This window comes from Muscardinus avellanarius (assembly GCF_963383645.1).
Source record: "Muscardinus avellanarius genome assembly, chromosome: 9".
NCBI lineage: Eukaryota > Metazoa > Chordata > Mammalia > Rodentia > Gliridae > Muscardinus > Muscardinus avellanarius.
This window is the reverse complement of record NC_137795.1, coordinates 22989101-23007801: the sequence shown is the minus strand read 5'-3', so window position 1 is coordinate 23007801 and position 18701 is coordinate 22989101. Positions and strand designations below refer to the sequence as shown.

The following is an 18701-nucleotide window of genomic DNA, read 5'->3' as shown; positions in this document are numbered from 1 at the left end:
ATTTGGATAGATTTTCTCATCTATGATAATCAGATTTTCTTTGGTTCTTTAGTCCAAGAAGGACTAAAGAACCTTTAGTGGACTAAACAGTTCCCCAGGGTCCTCATAGCTTGGATTATCCTATCGATGTCACCAAACTTATTTAATTTCATAAAATCTTAAGTTAGTTCAGTAAAAAGGAAGTCAAAAGAGTTTGTCATAACATTTTAATTAAATAAAAAGATTGGTTGTATTTATTAGATCTGAGTAATGGGGAAGGTGGATTTGTCACCCACTTCCTGCCTCATTTTCTTTCTTTCTTTCTTTCTTTCTTTCTTTCTTTCTTTCTTTCTTTCTTTCTTTCTTTCTTTCTTTCTTTCTTTCTCCTTCCTTCCTTCCTTCCTTCCTTCCTTCCTTCCTTCCTTCTTTTTTTCTTTTCTTTCTTTCTTTCTCTTTCTTTTTTGCAGGTCTGAGGATGGAACCCAGGGACATCTGACCTCTGAGCTACACCCCCTGTCCTATTTTTTATTCTTTATTTTGAAACAGGGTCTTGCTAAGTTGTGAAGGGCCTCACTAAGTAGCTGAGGCTGTCTGCAAACTGCGATCCTCTGGTCTCAGCCTCCAGAATGCTGGGATTACAAGCGTGCACCACCATGCCTGGCTTCCTGCCTCAATTTGTTATTCAACATGCATTTGTTTTTTGCTGTGCAAAATTCTGTGCATTTTTCAAGTTCAATTAGAAAGTAGGACCCAACACCTAGTTGAAATTTACACTGGATGGAATGCTGTTGACTCAAGGAAATATTTGTTAACTAAAACCTTTATACAGCCAGTTCAGGAGTGAATGGGCACTCATCACAGGCACAAAATTTAAGGGTAGGTCCCAAAACACAGTAATCAATAATATCTTAATACGATATTTTAAAAATTAAAATGAATGTCCCAGATTCATGAGCAATGAAGTATTAGTATGACTGGTTTTTTCTTTTGCCTTAGACTCAGGTATAGATCATAGCTGTATTGACCCTGCAGTTCAGACTTTGACATTCTCATCATTTACTGTGATTTTGAAAATGCTGCCTAAAATATCAATCTTTACTATTGCACTTTTGGCTGCACCTTTAAATTCTGCCCCTGAGATGAGGGCCTCATAGCATCACCTTAGTCTAGGTCCCAACTAGGAGAATTTTGCAAGTGATCAGTCCTGTGTGTGTTTGAGTTCTATGAGACTTTATAAAGGACACACAAGGGTTATGCGATTATTCCTGTAGCTCACGCAACACAACAGAGTTTTAGGAATTTGTAACATAAAGTCCCAAATAGAACTGAAGAAGTTCTGGAAAGTAGTGCAAGAAAGTATTCAATCTCTCTCTCTCTGTCTCTCTTTCTCTCTTTCCCCTCTCTTTCTCTCTCAATGGTACTTGAGATTGACCCCAGGAAAATTCTACCTCTGAGTGACACCCTAGACCTATTTTATTTCATTTATTTTTGTTTGTTTGTTTATTTGTTTGTTTGTTTTGGTGATACTGGGGTTCCTGGAAACCCTCATACCTCTAGGCTACACTCCCGGACACCTATTTTTTATATTTTTATTTGGAAACAGGGTCTCTTAAGCCAGAATGGCTGGCTTCGAACCTGCGTGATCCTCCTATCTCTGCCTCCCAAGTGCGGGAATTACAAGCGTGCGCCACCATACTCAGCTACTTCATTTATATTAAAACACGGTTTTACTAAGTTGCTGAGGGTCATCCTCAGTTGCTGAGGATGCTGACCTTGAACCTTGAATTCTCCTGTCTCAACTTCCCTAGTACTGTAATTACAGGTGTACACCACTACACCCAGCTTACTGTCTCCCTTTATAAATGAAAAATCTTAGATCTACAGAGTCTTGACTAGTATAGTGTCATATTGATCATGACTAATTGCTGGGGGAAGAGGGAGTTTGGCTTAGGACACGGGAACTTTCCACAGTGGAAGGAGGGACCCATGATTGAAGATCAGTTGTTTTAAAGGAGATGAAAATCATATAGCTTTCAAGGGTTTGGGCTCTTTATTTTAAAATGTGATAATGTACTACCTTTTCCCATCACATATGTACTTTGGAACGTAGGACTAAGTTTGTCAGTATAAAAACATCCCAGATGAGAGAATCAGAAGGCTGTATCCACTGTTTAACAAAGGTGGAATTCCAATGGAGTCTTATTGCACTAAGCCTTAGTGGCAACTAGCCCTTTACATTTACAAATACACACACTTGAGAGTACATTTTGCATTCTCTCTCAAGCACCTTCACCTCTGAGTAGGTGACCATGCCCTCTCATTCCTCATACAAACACTCCGATTTCCAGCAATCTCTCTCTCCCCCTCTGTTATTTATTAAAATGTGCAATACAAGAAAAGGAAAAGATTACCCTACTTCCTGCCGTGCAAGATGGTACGCAGAAGGCCCAGGTTAAATGCAGCATTTGGTTTCTTAAGCTTCTCTAATATATAGGTGTGAAAAACCAATCTGGGACCAGAGCTTAGAGTGGTGACTTTCTGAGGATAAAAACTTGACTTTAATTTGGACTCTTTGGCTAAGATAGAGTCTGCCTCTGCTATCATTATCCCACTTATGTGTGTCCCCTGCTCTCTTTCCACTCTGCCACCCAGCTGAGTGGGAAGAAATTCACCTGACCTTGAAAAATACTCAGAGAATCTTCAAGACCATCAGGTTTTCAATAGCCAATAAAATTCCACAGGCCTGCCAACATTCAGATCATAGACGGCCAGGCCTCCATTTCCTCCTCCGCGCCAAACTCTTAGAAATCAGCATTTAACAGATGAGAAAAATGAATCTAGACAGCTATAAAACTGTTTAAAGTTGGGAGTTAGTTAGAGGCAGGGTCAGAGCTAGAAGGGAGGCCTCAAACCCTCCACCTGTCCTCTTCCTCAGACACTGTAGCTGGGCACCAACCAGGCCCAGTCTATCTCCAGAGCATAAGATGTTCTCAATGCTAATACACACTCCTATAGTGGTTTCAACAGCCAATAAAATTCCAAAGTGTGTCCTCAGGAAATTTGTATCAAAGGTGGTGGAAAGGACGCACTTACTTCACTATCCTTATGCTTAAATGGACTTTATCCAGATCAAAATTATATACTGAAATTAAAATTGTTAGCTGATATCCAACATGAATCCAAGGTCAAAATTCAGTTTGCAGATGCATTTTTTTCTTAAACACTGTTTAGAAGTTGACTTTGGGTTTTATACCCACACCTATGATTCATACAGACTGCCTTGCTCTGGAAAAGCTTGTGCTTTCTATTTAGAACTTCTATCCTTATGCCTCCTGGGAAAGAATGAAGTTGCAAATAGGCAGATCTGGAGTCTCCATGGAGAACTGAAGACAGACTTGCAGGGGCCGGCTTCTGGGATCCACTGTATATAGGCCTCCACTCTCCTACAGCCCCGAGTGACCAAAATAATGAACAAAGTTATTTCCCTACCTTGGCTTCTCTGAAGGAACAATACTTTAGACTCATATCTGTCTTGAAACAACAGCCTGGTTTTGTAAATGCAATCCATTTCATGGAATTGAGTAAAAGAGTGAAATAAAATTATACTGCAATTTTACAGAAAAATCTGACAAGAGCTATTTGGAGAATTTTGTCTAGAGTGTTACTACCTGCTAGCACTAATAATATTTTTTCATCTTGAGAAATGACCTCACACAACCTACTTTTATTGACCTTCACAACCTTTTATTTTTTATTTTTCTGAAGACATGACTATAATCTTATAGTTTTAGAAATAATTATCATCCTTCAAAATTTTTTAAGTAAAAATCCTTTTCATGTACTGGCTTTTCCTAATAATCTACATTTCATAGTTCTAAACTAATATCTCTCAGATAGATTCTGCATAATGTAAATAGACAAAGCCTACATGAAAATAAAGAATTATAAAATGATATTTAGGCTTTTATATGTAAATTTAGTTGACCTTTATTATTTTCCCCTTAATAATTTTCAAGCAAAAACACATAATTCTTGTTCACAAAGATTGGCACCTTTGAGAGTTAATATCATTGTAGCTTTTTTAAAGTAGTGTTCTTTCTAAAAAGTTCAAACATGCCATGTTCCCCAAACTTAAAAACTCCATGGCTAGTGTTGAAAAAATTTTAAACTATAAAATTTGTCATTTCCTGTACACATGCCTGTAGCAAAGAAAAAAGTACTATTTCTATAGACATGGGCTTATTAAAAATTAGTTTATATCTATTTCTGTGTGGTAGAGTGGTCACTGCAGCCACGGTCCTATCACAGCCAATCAGCGGGGCGTGTGTACACTGAGAGATTTCATGGGCTGGCTGATGTTCATAAGATGCTTCAGTATTCAGGGAAGGCTGAGGTCCACAGAGCTCCAAGACAGTTTTGACTTAATGGGAAACAATGCTGGACTTACATACAAATGCTGGGCTCAGATTTAAGTGGTTTCACTCTTCAGACCAGGGCAACTTTTCCTTTGGTAATTTTACCAAAATAGGTATGTAGGAGAGAGGCAGTGTTAAGACACATTGTATATAGGTACATCTAATTTAACTGTCTTTAGAAAGAATTAAACTCATTCTTTAGTATATTAGAATTGAATTTGAGATGCTAAAAAATTAGAGTTTCATAAATTGTGCATTTTGTAAATTTGATTACACCTACTCTCTCTTTAGATTTCAGTGGTTCAGTGAAGACTTCTTTTTAGTTTTTTGCTCAGTTCAGTCCAATGTCTCTCTCTTATAAGATTTGTAAAAATACACCTTCAAACTGACCCAGGAAAATATTGAAATTGAAAGTCTCCCTGACTCGGGTGTCTGGGAGTCACAGTTACTCATCTTACCACATGTTTTAATTTCCAGGAAAACTTTGGACCAAGTTCAAAGAGACGAAGCTATGGGACAACAACTAAAATTCCAAGTCCACCTGCCTTCTGCCTGTGTACCAATGTGTCTTGATTGTACATATTTTTCTGCTTAGCAGCCATGAATGTATCACCATTGTCATCCTGGGAATGGAGAGTGGGACCAAGACACGAGGTGAGTTGGTACTTGAGTGCATACACTGCCGCTCTGCTGGACTTGGGCACCCTACTACAATCACACCAAGTCATCGCTATGCGGGTCAAAGCATGGACTGCTCAACTTAGTTTCTAGATCTGATGTGCTGATCTCACAGTCATTAGGTTGGAAAGCTAATTTGTATTGAAGGCATCAAGTTAAGAATGGCTTTCTGATGTTTGAAGTTAAATATTCTTGTATTCTCTTCTCCCTCCTCCTCAGTAATGGTAGATTAAAGAAGAGTTTCCATTATTAACCTGAAGCATCTGCTTTGAATGCCCTCAGCTTCACAAGTAACAAAGGAAATACATAGCAGCTTTTCTCTGTAAAGATGCATATTTGCTGAGGCTCTAACACTAACAAGTCTGTGGAGTAATGGTTGGAATCTGGGACATAAGACTGGGGCTAAATTTCTTTGCCCTGCTAACCCCAGAGAGTCTTTAGAAAAATAAAAACAAAAGAGCAGAAAGTACTTAAGGTAAGACACTGTTGTATTCATAATATAGAGAAATAACCACCATGCCTCATGGACAGTGGAAGCAGTTCTCCACGGGGCTACAAAACTGTGCTAGTAATAATTTTAATTGGATGCTATCTTTGCTGCCTTCAAAAAGTATCATAAAATGGAATTATTACAGGCTACAAGTGCACTTACAGTGCTGGCCTCTCACAGAAGGAAAGAGATAACATTTATCCTTCGGAGGGCAACATCGGTGGGCTTCTATTTGTTTCCTTTACATGCATCCCCAGTTGCCTGCTATTTGCTTCCTTTTCTCTGTGTCTAAGAGATCAGTTTGAATTAGAGGCTACAGAACTGGATGCTAACTTATGCTGGCCCTCTGCCTCTGGGAGGGCACTATTCCATAGGTCCTCTGTGCTCCTGGGGGTGGAGGCGAGCTTACCTGTAGAGGATTGGGTGGCGTGAGCGGGGATGGGAGGCCATGTCCTGGAGACTGGCTGGGTTTCTGAGGGGGACTTGCACTCTGCTGGGTTGGAGATGGCTGGTTCTGGTTCTGGGGGTGAGAGTGAGATTGGTGCTGCGGAGGCTGAGGTGCCTGCTGCAGCTGAGACGGAGGAGCTGGCAGCTGTTGGGAGGCAGGTGGCAGCTGCTGGGGCGGAGTGGGCTGGGGTTGTGTCTGCTGGGACTGTGAAGGCGCCTGCGGGGCTGGCTGTGGGTGCTGGCTGGGTGGTGGTGGAGGCGGCTGCTGTTGTTGTTGCTGCTGATGTTGCTGCTGCTGTTGCTGCTGCTGCTGCTGCTGGAGCTGCTGAAGCTGCTGGAGCTGCTGCAGTTGGGAGTTCAGGGATGAGGTAGCTGCAGGAAAGAAAGGGAAAGTGGAGGAGTGAAACACACACGACACAAATCAATCTTTCTTACTTTCGTTCATTCTAGGAATTAAACCCAGAAGAATTCTACCTCCTGGTTATAGTCCAAGCCCTTTATGTTTAATATGATTATGAAACAGAGTCTCACAAAGTTATGAGGCTCGTCTCAAACCTCCAATCCTCCTGTCTCAGCTTCCCAAGTACTGGGATCACAGGTGTGTGTCACTGCACCTGCTCCTTGCTGTGTCCTGATGGTCTGCTCCTATAGAAGCTCTTCTCCGGCTGGGTGTGGTGGTGCATTCTTGTAATCCCAGTACTTGAGAGGCTGAGACAGGACTGTTCTTGGACTGCCTCACCAACTTAGTGAGGCCATTTGCAACTTAAGAACCTTGTTTCAAAATAAAGAATAAAACAATTGGGCTGGGAATGTAGCTGGAAGGTAGAATGCCCCTGAGTTCTATCCCCAGTAAGCAAAAGAAAAAAAAAAAAAAAGCAGCTGTTCTTACTCAAGCTCTTTGGTATTTAGGAGGGCTGTGAGATTCTGGGAGAAATAAAATCACTTCTTGGGAAAATTTTACAACTGAGAACTAAAATGTACTATATCAGACATTGTTCTTAAAGGTAGTGGGCATTACATCAAAAACTTTGCTTTTAAAGTGAGCAAACAAGGGATGGAGATTATTTTTAAGTACTTTTTCTCCCTGTGAAATACACTCACATACTAATACTTGGATTTTCAAATAATACTTGGATTTTTCAAAGTTCAACTAGTTAAGTACTTTTGGTAAATGCTTGACTGGAGTTAAGAACAGAACACTAAATTGCCTCTAATTTTCTTTTCATCCATCATCAATACAATTAAGAGTATCATTTTCACATGCTCCTTCAGACCCCCACCAATTTGCTAAGACATCTTAGTTTTGGGTTTCTACCGTGTGTTTTGTTTTGCTCTTTGTTTTGTTTCTTTCTTAGTCTAAAGATAGTTTCTCATGTATGTGCTTCTCAGTTTTGCCTACCTGTGTTTCATTTATTTATTTATTTTCTTGCATGCTGGTCAGAGACAGAGCCTCCAAACCAGAGGAGTATGGTAGGTGACTATCATTATGGTCAGATATAGAATGTCCCATGAGGAGCTCAGGGTTGATATAATGAGGTTACAATATCACCAATAGATAAATCCATCAAGGTAACCTAGGCCAGCGGTTGGGGTGTGCTTGGAGAAGGGACCCTGAGGGTGAGGCCTTAGCGAGGGTGCTTGTGTCTTTGAGTCTGCCTGCTTGCTGTGTTCTCTGTTTCAGGCCTCCATGGTGTGAGAGTGAACCTCTGTGTGCTCCCTCTCTGCTTGCTCCCACCCTCGTACCCTGAGTTTCAAACCCTGGCCTCATGTGAATGGAACTCAAAATCTCCAAAAACTTATGAACAAATAAATCTTTCTTCCTCTACTTGCATGGTCAGTCATTTTAGATTATTGCATTGAGGATGTTGGCTGAGACAGTGACTATGAACTATATAGGATCATTTGGATACATTAGAAAGTACTTAAAATAATCTCTGCTCATTGTAAACCCCTTAAAAATAACACACTTAAAGCATTAGTACTGCCAGGACAAGCACGGAACTGGGAGAATAAAATAATCTTTCAAGATTTTCTTCTTATGTGAAAGATAAGAGCTTAGCATTGAGTACCCCAAATTTGTCCTCATATGACCATCTAGCACTAAATAATTTCTGCTGCAGAAAGCCAAAGTATGCTCTAGAGAAAATAACTGCTAAAAACCAAGATCACTTCCTTCTTTGCCTAAGTCACAATTTACAAGTTTCAACAAATCTACGGACAAATAAATTTTAACAAGAATTGATTTTGAACTTATGGGCTTTGGCTACAAAATTTTTCCATTCTTACCTAGGATTAGTAAAGATTCCCAAAAGCAATATTTTGCAATATTAAGCTATTCCCTATTTATTTAAAAATGCACATTAAAATTAATCTTGTGAAAATTATATATCATTTGGCATATGATGTACTTGCCTCATACAACAAATATGTTTTTGAAATATGTGTGTATATTGAACCATATATTGGGGGTTTCTGACAATTTTGATTATTTTTCTAAAGTTAAGAATCATTAAAAAAAAACAAGAATCATTTTGAGCTGTGCACAGTGGTGCATGCTTGTAATCCCAGTTCTTGGGAGGCTAAGACAGGAAGATCACAGGTTTGTCACCAGCCTCAGAAACTTAGCAAGACCTCAGCAACTTAGAGGTAGAATGTCCCTGGCTTTAATCCTTAGTAACATGAAAAAATAAAAAGAATCATTTTGTAAAATTTATTGAATACTAGCTAGACACTGGTAAAATACCAGATAATATGTAGAACTTGAAAAGGAGACATAGTTCTGCCTTCAAAGAGCTTACAATCTATTTAGAGAACTAAGGTTAATTCATAAGAAACAATCTGAGTTGGGGTATATTACAGAATCCTGCTAGAGGTATATCTTGATGGATATCTGGTGACTGACTAAATGGTCAGTGCTGTGAAACTGAGAAGAAGGGCTGGGGAATCGGGAGGGGTCCCGTGTGGGCTGGAGGCAGCTGCGCCATGGAGGCACATACCTGGCAGGGGCAGGATGTGGGCAGGAGGGTCAGGACAGTGAGGTAGAGGTAGAGGACATCCCAGGTTGGAGAACCTGGAAGACAGCATAGCTTGTCCACTTCTGAAGGTAGTTAAGGGACAATGTAGAGAAAGGGCTGCCTGGAACTGAGGTCTAGGAAGCTGTGTGCGCGTGTGTGTGCGTGTGTGTTCACTGGGGATTGCACCCAGAGGTAGCCTCCAAGCTACACCCCTGGCCCTTTTTATAAGTTTTTATTTTGAAACAGTGTCTTGCTAGGTTGCTGCAAGTCTTGCTAAGTTTCTGAGGTCAGTCTCGATCTTCCTTTCTCAGCCTCCCAGGTACTAGGATTGAGGACGTGCACTACCACGCTGGGCTAGAAATTTTGAAATGACTGACTTAAACTGTAGGAAGATAGAAAGGCTATCCAAGAAAAATGGTGAGAATCTGCGTCTTCCCAGTTAACATCTGGTGTAGTCAGATTTCAAATATATGTCAGGTTTATTTCAAGCAAGGCATAGCTGTCTTGGTGAAATGATAAGCTGACCATTCCCAGGGATACAAATACCAATTCTATGATCTTAGGTACGATGTAGGGTACCTAAGTGAGTTAGATGGATAGAAATTCCTCAGCAGGCTATTGAAACTCTCAAAGGTTATTCATACTGTCCAGGTGTGCCCTGCCTTGCCCTAAGCCCATGGTGTCCTGAACTCAGAATGTGATGCTAGAGATAGAGATGAGCTAGAAATTACTCGGCCATCCTCCCCTTTATTAGAACTTTAAGAGGAAGGCCTACTTTGATATTTTCCCCTCCCTTCTTGTATTGTACAAAATTACATTTGATTAAAGGCCAGGGAGTCCAGTTCAATTCTGCCCTTCGACAATCTTCTACAATCTGGAAGATCCTCCCTTTTGGTGGGGCAACAGACCTTTGGAACCTGATTTCATCTGGCTTCCTGCCTGATTTAAATCAAGCCCATCTGGGCTTCTTTTGGGTGGGGGTCTGTATGCCAGTGCTTATTTTCATGGGTGACTTAAACACCATACTGTTTCATTTTGGTTAGAAAAGCATTTATCTAAATCAACATTTAGAAACAGGAAAAGACTGGGAAATATTGGCAGATAGATATTGGCAGAAGAGTAGGTGCAACAGACCCTAACCTACTAATGAGACAGGGTCCCAAATGTGTCTTCCATGCTTTATGTCAGTGAGCTTATGTTACTGGGATATTTCTTGCAAAAGCAGACTGACTGGGAAGTCACATACCTAAGCAAAACCTCTTTGAGATACATAAATTAATCTGGCATTTGTAAGAAACAAATGATGAAAAATAAAAATGTATTCAGGTATAGGTAGTCCTGCATAAGGGAAATGTACAATAATGTAGCTCCAGTCTACAAAGTGCCAAAACCACCTATTCAATAATATGAAAATGAAATCAAGACCAAGAAAAAAGTGAAACTATAGTGCCTCTAAATGATTCTTCTGATAATGAAATATAAATGCAGAAGGATTAAAAACTGAGCAAAATGCCGGGCGTGGTAGTGCACACTTGTAATCTCCGCGCTTGGGAGGCGGAGACAGGAGGATCACGCAGGTTCGAAGCCAGTCTCGCTGGCTTAAGAGACCCTATTTTCAAATAAAAATATGAAATAGGTCTGGGAGTGTAGTCCGGAGGTAGCAGGGTTCCATCCCCAGTACCACCAAAACAACAACAACAACAAAAACAACAACAACAAAACAAACCAAAAACAAACAAACAACCCCCCCCCAAACTGAGCAAAATAAGAAAGTTTCAAGGACATATTTGAACTACAAAGAATATTTGTGGATAAAATGATGCTTCTTGGGGGTGGACTCTGAACACAAGCAGGGAAGATTAAAGATTTTACTTTCTTCCCTGGTATTTATGTCTTTTTATGATTGTTTCCTCTATGGAAACTGGTGACTATATGCTACATGGGCCAGTGTTTAAAGTGAACTCTAATAACAGTGGCTATAAAAGAAGAAGAGATGCACAGAAATACATCTTGAAAATTTAAAAAATTACAATTTTGAAACGGCAACACAAAATAAAATTCCAGTGGCATGAAACTTCCCAAGTAGACAACTTAATATGATAAAAGAGTAGCCAAGAATTCTACATTTCTATTTTTGTTCAATATTTCCTCTGTAATTAGAGGTATTTTTCACTTTGAATCTTTGATAAAGGCTTCCCTTGGTTTCCACAGGGGATTGCTTTCAGAACTCCCACAGAGACCAAAATCCACAGATGCTCAAGTCTTTTCTATATAAAAAGCATATTATATACATATAACCTATGTAGTTCTCCTGCATACTTTAACTCTAGATAACTTAAAATACTAGTTATTATCAGATATTATAATTAAAAGACATTATATACCAGATGACATAGTTCCTCTCTCTCTCTCTCTCTCTCTCTCTCTCTCTCTCTCTCTCTCTCTCTCTCTCTCTTTCTCTCTCTCTCTCTCACCTCAATTCTTTTTATTCTTTATTTTGAAACACTATCTCATGAAGTTACCATATACTGGCCTCAAATCTCTCCGATCTGTGATTCTTCTGTCTCAGTCTCCCAAGTACTGGGATTATAGGCATGTGCCACCATGCCAGGATTGTGTCACTGTTATACTATATTGTTTAGGGAATAAGGACAAGAAAAGAAGTCTGTATGTGTTCAGTACAGATGAAGTTTTCAAAAAATACTTTTTGTCCACTGTTGGTTGAATCTGTAGGTGTGGAACTAGAAGATTCTGAAGGCTGATGGTACCTGCATTTGAAAAGCAAGTCCATGAAAGATTTGGAAAAATAGAAGTGTGTCCCTATGCTTTGGAAGGGACAGAAAGCAAAATGGTAATCAATGCTAAAGGAAGTGTGATTGTTAGCAGTACCCTCGCCTGCTTCCTGTCATGGTGTGATATTGTGCTGTTAGAATTACTCTACTGGAGCCAGGAGTGGTGGCGCACTCTTGTAATCCCAGTACTTGGGAGGCTGAGACTGGAGGATCACATGTTTGTGGCCAGCCTCAGCTCTTTAGTAAGGTCCTCTGCAACTTAGTGAGACACTGTTTTAAAATAAAAAATAAAAAATAAGGCTAGGGTTGTAGCCCAGAGGTAGAATACCCCTAGGTTCCATCTCCAGTAAAACACACACACACACACACACACACACACACACACACACACACACACACACACTCTTACTCTACTGGAAATATTCACTTAGCATTTTCTTGAGCATTTTGGGTTCAGGCATATGTGGGCAAAGTGGTGGATTAAGTTTGAAAGTGTGCTGATGTTTACACACTTCGGCATGTCTGGGGTACCTCACAGAAATGTGTCTAGAGGGAAGGAGAGCCATGCTGAAGAGAAAGGCAGGGCTTAACCTTCAGAGTGACCAAGAATCCTGCCAAGAGTATGGTGGTAGCAATTCCCCAAACCCATCCTTAGCCCAGTCCCCTGGTGAGAGGAAGCAAAACAAGCAATCTTGAAAATACGGCGCCAAGTGAAAGAAGCAAAACACCAGGGGCCACGTATCATACAATTCCATTCATATCAAGTGTCCAGAAATCAGAGTAGTGGGTTCTGGGGTCTGAGGGGCGACAGGAATGGGGGTAACTGCTAACAGATATGGGACTTGGGAGTCATGACAAGTTCTGGAACTAGATAATGGTGATGATTGCACAGTATTGTCAAGGATCAATGATCAAAATGGACAATGTTTTTTTTTTTTTTGGTGTTACTGGGGTTCCTGGAAGCCCTTCTACCTCCGGGCTACACTCCCAGACCTATTTTTACATTTTTATTTGGAAACAGGGTCTCCTAAGCCAGCACACGCGGCTGGCTTCGAACCTGTGCGATCCTCCTGTCTCTGCCTCCCAAGCGCAGGGATTAAAAGCATGCGCCACTACTCCTGGCCAAAATGGACAATTTTATACATGCATTTTACTATAGTAAAAAAGAGCTAAAAGCTGGGCATGGTTCCTAGTAGGCTAAGACAGGATCACTGCAGGTTTGAGCCAGCCCAAACTTTGTTATGCCTTCAACAACTTAGCTAGACCTTGTTTCAAAATAAAAAAAATAAAATAGGACTTGAGGTTAGCTTGGAGTTAGAATGCCTCTGGATTTAACCTCCAGTACCAAGAAGAAGAAAAAAATCACTCTTTCTCTATATTATGCTCTGGGGACCAATCTACACGGCCTTGTGATGGAGTATTCTCCTCCACTCTGCATGGCTCTGTGGTCCTGAGCAGTCAGGGCAGTCACCAGCAAGGGCTGTGCTGATGGAGCCGCAGAAGCATCAAGTCTACACAGCTGTGTGGTCTGAGCAAGTCTGTCTTAGGTCTATAGCTTACCAAAGTTTGTCAGTATCACAGAATTACATGGACAGTTGGGATAGCCTCTACTCCCACAAGGGCTTGAACAAAGGTACCTGCTTATCCTCTATGGCTGTGCTCTGGAGATGAGGTGGTACAGGTACCTAGCTATAGAACCCAAAATTAAATTGCTTAGTGATGAGTAGTAAACTTCCTGGGAAAGTTTGCACACATATAATAATATTGGCTCTGCTGCAGGCAAATCATTTCTTTTGAAGCCTGCTGATGTGAAATGTAAATGTGCATTCTGAGGATAAAGATGCTAATTTAAGATCTATGAATTACTATGAGGAACAAGAGACACATATGGGCATGGCAAAAAGGGACAGTGAGAGCAAGTAGACAGGAGGGGAGGGGAAAGGCCACTGTATACTTTATTCATGTCATAAATTTGCTTTGATGGCAAGAAAATGCCTCCTCCACATTTAGACATAGGGCACAGTAAGGCTGTGCCATCTTGGTGTCGTGTTGAGGAAATAAAGTAGGCATCAGCTTACTGTCCACAGAACTCTGTGACCTGCTGCTTCCAGAGCATCATCTGGGATGGCAGCTAAGAGTTCTCCAGCTGGATCTGTCCTCAGCTAGGGCAAGCGCCTCTCGGACAAGCCCCATTCTTAAAACATCACTGGACTCATGGCCCACTTAAAAGGGACCCTCTGCTCTCTGATGTTGTCTTTGCCTACCTCACTCTGTATTTATGGTTCACTTTTATTTCTCATTAAAATGTCCAGAAGACAGAAAAATAGTATCTAGAACAACCTATCAGAAGGAATTGAGTTAGTAGATTAGATACCCACACCTAGCCCTTTGGTAGTGGAACTAGGAACCATTTCTGGGGCCCTCATTAAGGAGATCTCTCTCTAGCTTGCACTAGCAGGCAGAAGTTTTGCTAAATATATGGGGAGAAAAGTAGATGGCTGGGGATTGAGGATCTCGAAAAACACAAAAAGTGAAAACTCTCCGGGAGATCTGCCTTTCTTCCTGGCAACAGTTAGAAATAAGCAGAATCAATTCTGCCTCAAGGATGATGATGTGCAACATTGCACAGATGGTTAGTGTTATCAGCTCCAAAAATATTGCTACACGTGTCCTTAATCTGTCTTTTTTGCTTCTTTTGCATTTGAGGCAAAGATCTAAGTGCTGCTTGAGATGTCCAGGGAAAACAGAAAAATTATCAAACAGAAAAATTATCCCAAGGAAAATATTCATACAAATTACTGTTAATAGCCTGAGCCACCCAAGCCTCTTCCTTAGCCTGGTGGTTTCAGGACCCTAACCTTCTATCTCAAATTGCAGATCAGAATCACCAGGGGAGCTTGTTAGGACTGTAGATTCCAGAGAACAGGGAAAAATCTGCATTCTAAAGAACCATCCCAGGGAACCAGGGATGCCCTGGCACTCCCACCAGTCCACACTAAATTAGGGTAAGTGGGGAGGGAGCAGCTCTTTCCTCCTCTCTCAACCAGAGCAGCTTGCTTATCCATCTACCTCCAAAACCTTAAGAAAATTTCCCTATAGCAATTTATTCTGCCACTAGGGGGGGGGGGAGGAAGAAGAAGAAGAAGAAGAAGAAGAAGAAGAAGAAGAAGAAGAAGAAGAAGAAGAAGAGAAGAAGAAGAAGAAGAAGAAGAAGAAGAAGAAGAGAAGAAGAGAAGAGAAGAAAAGAAAAAAAAAGAAAAGAAAAGAAAAGAAAAAGAAAAAATATGGGTTAGAAAGAAACAGACAGCTGAGCTGAGCATGGTGGCACATGCTTGTAATCCCAGCATTTGGGAGGCTGAGACAGGAGGGTCCAGGTTCATGACCAGCCTTAGCTTACTTAGTGAGGCCTTTTGCAACTCAGTGAGACCCTGTTTCAAAATAAAGAATAAAAAATAGGGCTGGGGGTGTCACTCGGAGGTAGAATGTCCTTGGGTTCCATCCCCAATACAACACACATACACACACAGAGGAAAACAGACAGCTGGAATTCAGGTGCTTTTTGGTGGCTTTTTTTTGGAAACTAGGGTAACCTCACTAATTACTGCTTTTGTTGACATTTCAGGGAGCATGGTTTGTTGGAGTACATTTAACAAGGGTTAAATCTGAGGCACAGCATTGGATTTCAGATGTCTCATTAAAGAGAGAAGAAGAAAAGTGAAAGATGAGTGGCCCATAAAGCAGCGGAACAAGCTATGGCAGGGCTATCTCGGGAGGAGCTGCACCCCAGCATGTAAGAGAAGCCGAGCACTCCAATGAGGCATCTCCTCTGAATTCAGGGATTTGCTGAGTCCTATGGAAGAGCTGACCTCCCTGCCATCTTCACCATCAGGATAGTCCATAGCTATGCCTAAAATCTCCGAAAAAGAATGGAAGGCTCTCCTCTAAAGAATTGGGAAAAACAAAAAACCATGGAGAAAGATTAGGGGTTCTAATGCAGATGTGGGCACCCCCAAAGTAAAGCGTGTCTCCTCTCACTTCCCCTAAAGAAGTCTGTTAGCCCACAATCTTAGCCAGTATGTTGCAGTTCCCCACTACTCCCCTAAGTCCTAAGGATGTCTTTCCAGATTCCTACTGTGTGCCAGCTAAGATGAAAGAAACAAGAGCCATACCTTGACATTTCCCACGTGGAATATCAGAACACCAAAGATAAACATTTCCCTACAATGACACTGTATTAATGTAAAAGCACTGCAGCATTGCCATGTAATTGTCCATCATAAGTAAACCCTGTAGCTGAAGTCAGAGGAGCTATGCCTTCAAAATGCTGGGGGAGGCTTATTTCCCATCAAGAATTCTATTACTAGCTAGACTACCTGGCCAAAGGAAGGGCAAAGTAAGACAAATTTCGAACTTACAAAGACTCAGATCTCTCATCTTTGAATACTTTTTTTTTTTCACAAAGCTGAATAGGTAATTTGGTAAAATAAAAGCATAAACTAAGAAAGAATACCTAGGATCAGGTGATGACCCAGCCGCATTCCAGGAAACAGTATACATTAGCCAAGAGTGCAATAGGAAAGAGGACCTGCCCCTTACAACTGAAATATCTGCAGGAGATAATTACAAAAAAATAAAATATTGAACATTTTGGAGGAAAATGAGAATATGGAAATAGAATTTAGAAACCTCAGAAAATTAAAGCTGTCTGGGAGAATCAGAAACCAGATATGAAGCAGCTGTTACAAAATAGAACAAATCATTTAGCTTCGAAAGAAAAACTGGGAAGATTCTATGCAATATAAAATGTAAGATGTTAAAAGATAGTAGCTATTTTCTAAGTAAGGTATACATTTCTATAAATAATATTATTTTTAATAGAAGATGTCCAGTAAGAACCTTCAGGCAAAGCAAACAGTATGAGAAAAAATGTAATGGTTTTATAAGAATAAAAGAAGCATGAGCCAATTATACAATAAAATGTGCTGTGATTTTGATCAGATGGCAGAGTATGAAAGGACTATCCATTTGGGTATTACCTTTGAATAGTGCTAAAATCTGGACTGAGAAGGACATCTGACTACAGCATATTTCTTGGATGCAGAGAAAATCATATGGCAGCCAAATTGAAATTCAGAATATTGGCTGACTTTCCATCTTTGGAACAATCTAAGGACAAATCATGGAAGGCTTAATGAGAACACAAATGTCATCCTTGACTATGAGGAAATGGAAGGCTGGTGGGAGGAGGAGGAGGAGAAGATCAGAGCACTAGATGGGGAATCAAGGCAGCCTCTGTAGTCGACAAAACATATAGAGATTGAAATATCCTATTTACAGTAACTAAAAACAGTGCTGTATTTCTGTGAACAGGAGGGAGGAGGAGCAAGTGGGAGAGGTAAGTGAATAAAAGCCCTTATGGCAGGAAATGAGCAGATAATACATAAAGTTAATAGATTGAGAATGGAGATCAATAGAAGTTCAGAATTAGGAGTATGAAGGCAATCCCCCTCCTAAGGTGTTGAAATTGTAAATGATTCAATGCGATTGTCCTGAGGGAGTTGTTCTAGGGTGAAAAAAAGTGTAGCTGAGGACTTAGGCTGACTTCATAAGCTCTCTGGACTAAATTAACTTTTAACCATGGGCATGCAACATTAATTAAAAAAATCAGCTTCAAAACATTGGTTACATCTGTGTGATCACAGCTAATTCTTATGTGCCAGGTTCTGTTCTAAAAACCTGACATTAATTTTTTTATTGGTCCACATATAAAGTATGAATTCTTCCAGATGAAGACCCTGAGCCAAGGATTTAAGTACAAACTATTTATTTATTTTGCATTACGTAGGGATGGGACCCAGGGGCATTCTACCTCTGAGCTACACGCCCAGTCCTATTATTTATTTATTTATTTATTTATTTATTTATTTATTTATATTTGTGGTACTGGGGATGGAACCCTTCTACCTCTGGGCTATACTACCAGACCTATTTTATATTTTCATTTGGAAACAGGGTCTCTTAAGCCAGCAAGGGGCTTCGAACCTGTGCGATGCTCCTGTCTCTGCCTCCCAAGCACGGGGATTACAAGGGTTCGCCACCACGCCTGGCTTATTCTTTATTTTTGAAACAGGGTCTACAGAGTTGCAAAAAGCCTCACGAATTAGCTGAGGTTGTTGGAGAAGCTGGATCTTCCTGTCTCAACCTCCCAAATGCTGGGATTAAAAGCGTGAGTCACCACGCCCAGCTAAGTACAAGCTATTTATTAAGGAAGTGATCAGAGGGAAGCCAGAGAGAGCGCGCGTGAGAGCAAGACAAGCAGGACAGGGAAGGGCAAGAAGATCATCGAGGGTGAGCTTTCAGGTGATGACCCAGCCGCATTCCAACCCAGGGAGTCCTGAAGCCTAAACTGCGCCTCGTGGTTCAGGGCCAGGCTGTCTCAGGTGCTCCCTATTCTACAGTTCCCTCCCACAGTGAGCCATTGGTTCCAGGTGGGGATGGGGCGTTGACTCCAGAACTTCCTGCTTTCCATGAAGGAAAAGTAACTTCATTGCCCAAGAATCAAACAGCTTCCTAAGAATTGATGTACAGTATAGAAATTACTATGAGAGATTATATTATAAAACAGGCCACAATAAGGTACTCTTAAGGAAATGAAAACTGCCTCCAGAGAGACAAATTATAAATTCTCAAAAGCTAATTTATAATGGGTTAGTCAAAGTACAATCATATCAGGTCCTATTGATGGCATGTGTGTGTATATACATGTCTATACATGTATATGTATACCTTATATATACATACATATACATTATGTACACACATGCATAATATTGTAAACATAAAATTATATAATATATAATATTATATGTTTCCATTTATATATAAA

The 18701-nt window shown here is 40.5% G+C and overlaps 1 protein-coding gene across 1 annotated transcript in view; it reads right to left on the bottom strand.

Annotated features, from left to right (window-relative positions):
* The window catches only part of POU6F2 (POU class 6 homeobox 2), a gene marked incomplete at its 5' end in the record, with an annotated part of 485527 nt that overhangs the window by 117627 nt on the left and 349199 nt on the right, over window positions 1-18701 (bottom strand). The window contains one exon of the mRNA XM_080701414.1: window positions 5972-6381. Coding sequence (XP_080557540.1) covers window positions 5972-6381 — 410 coding nt within the window. The remainder of the gene's footprint in view (window positions 1-5971; window positions 6382-18701) is intronic.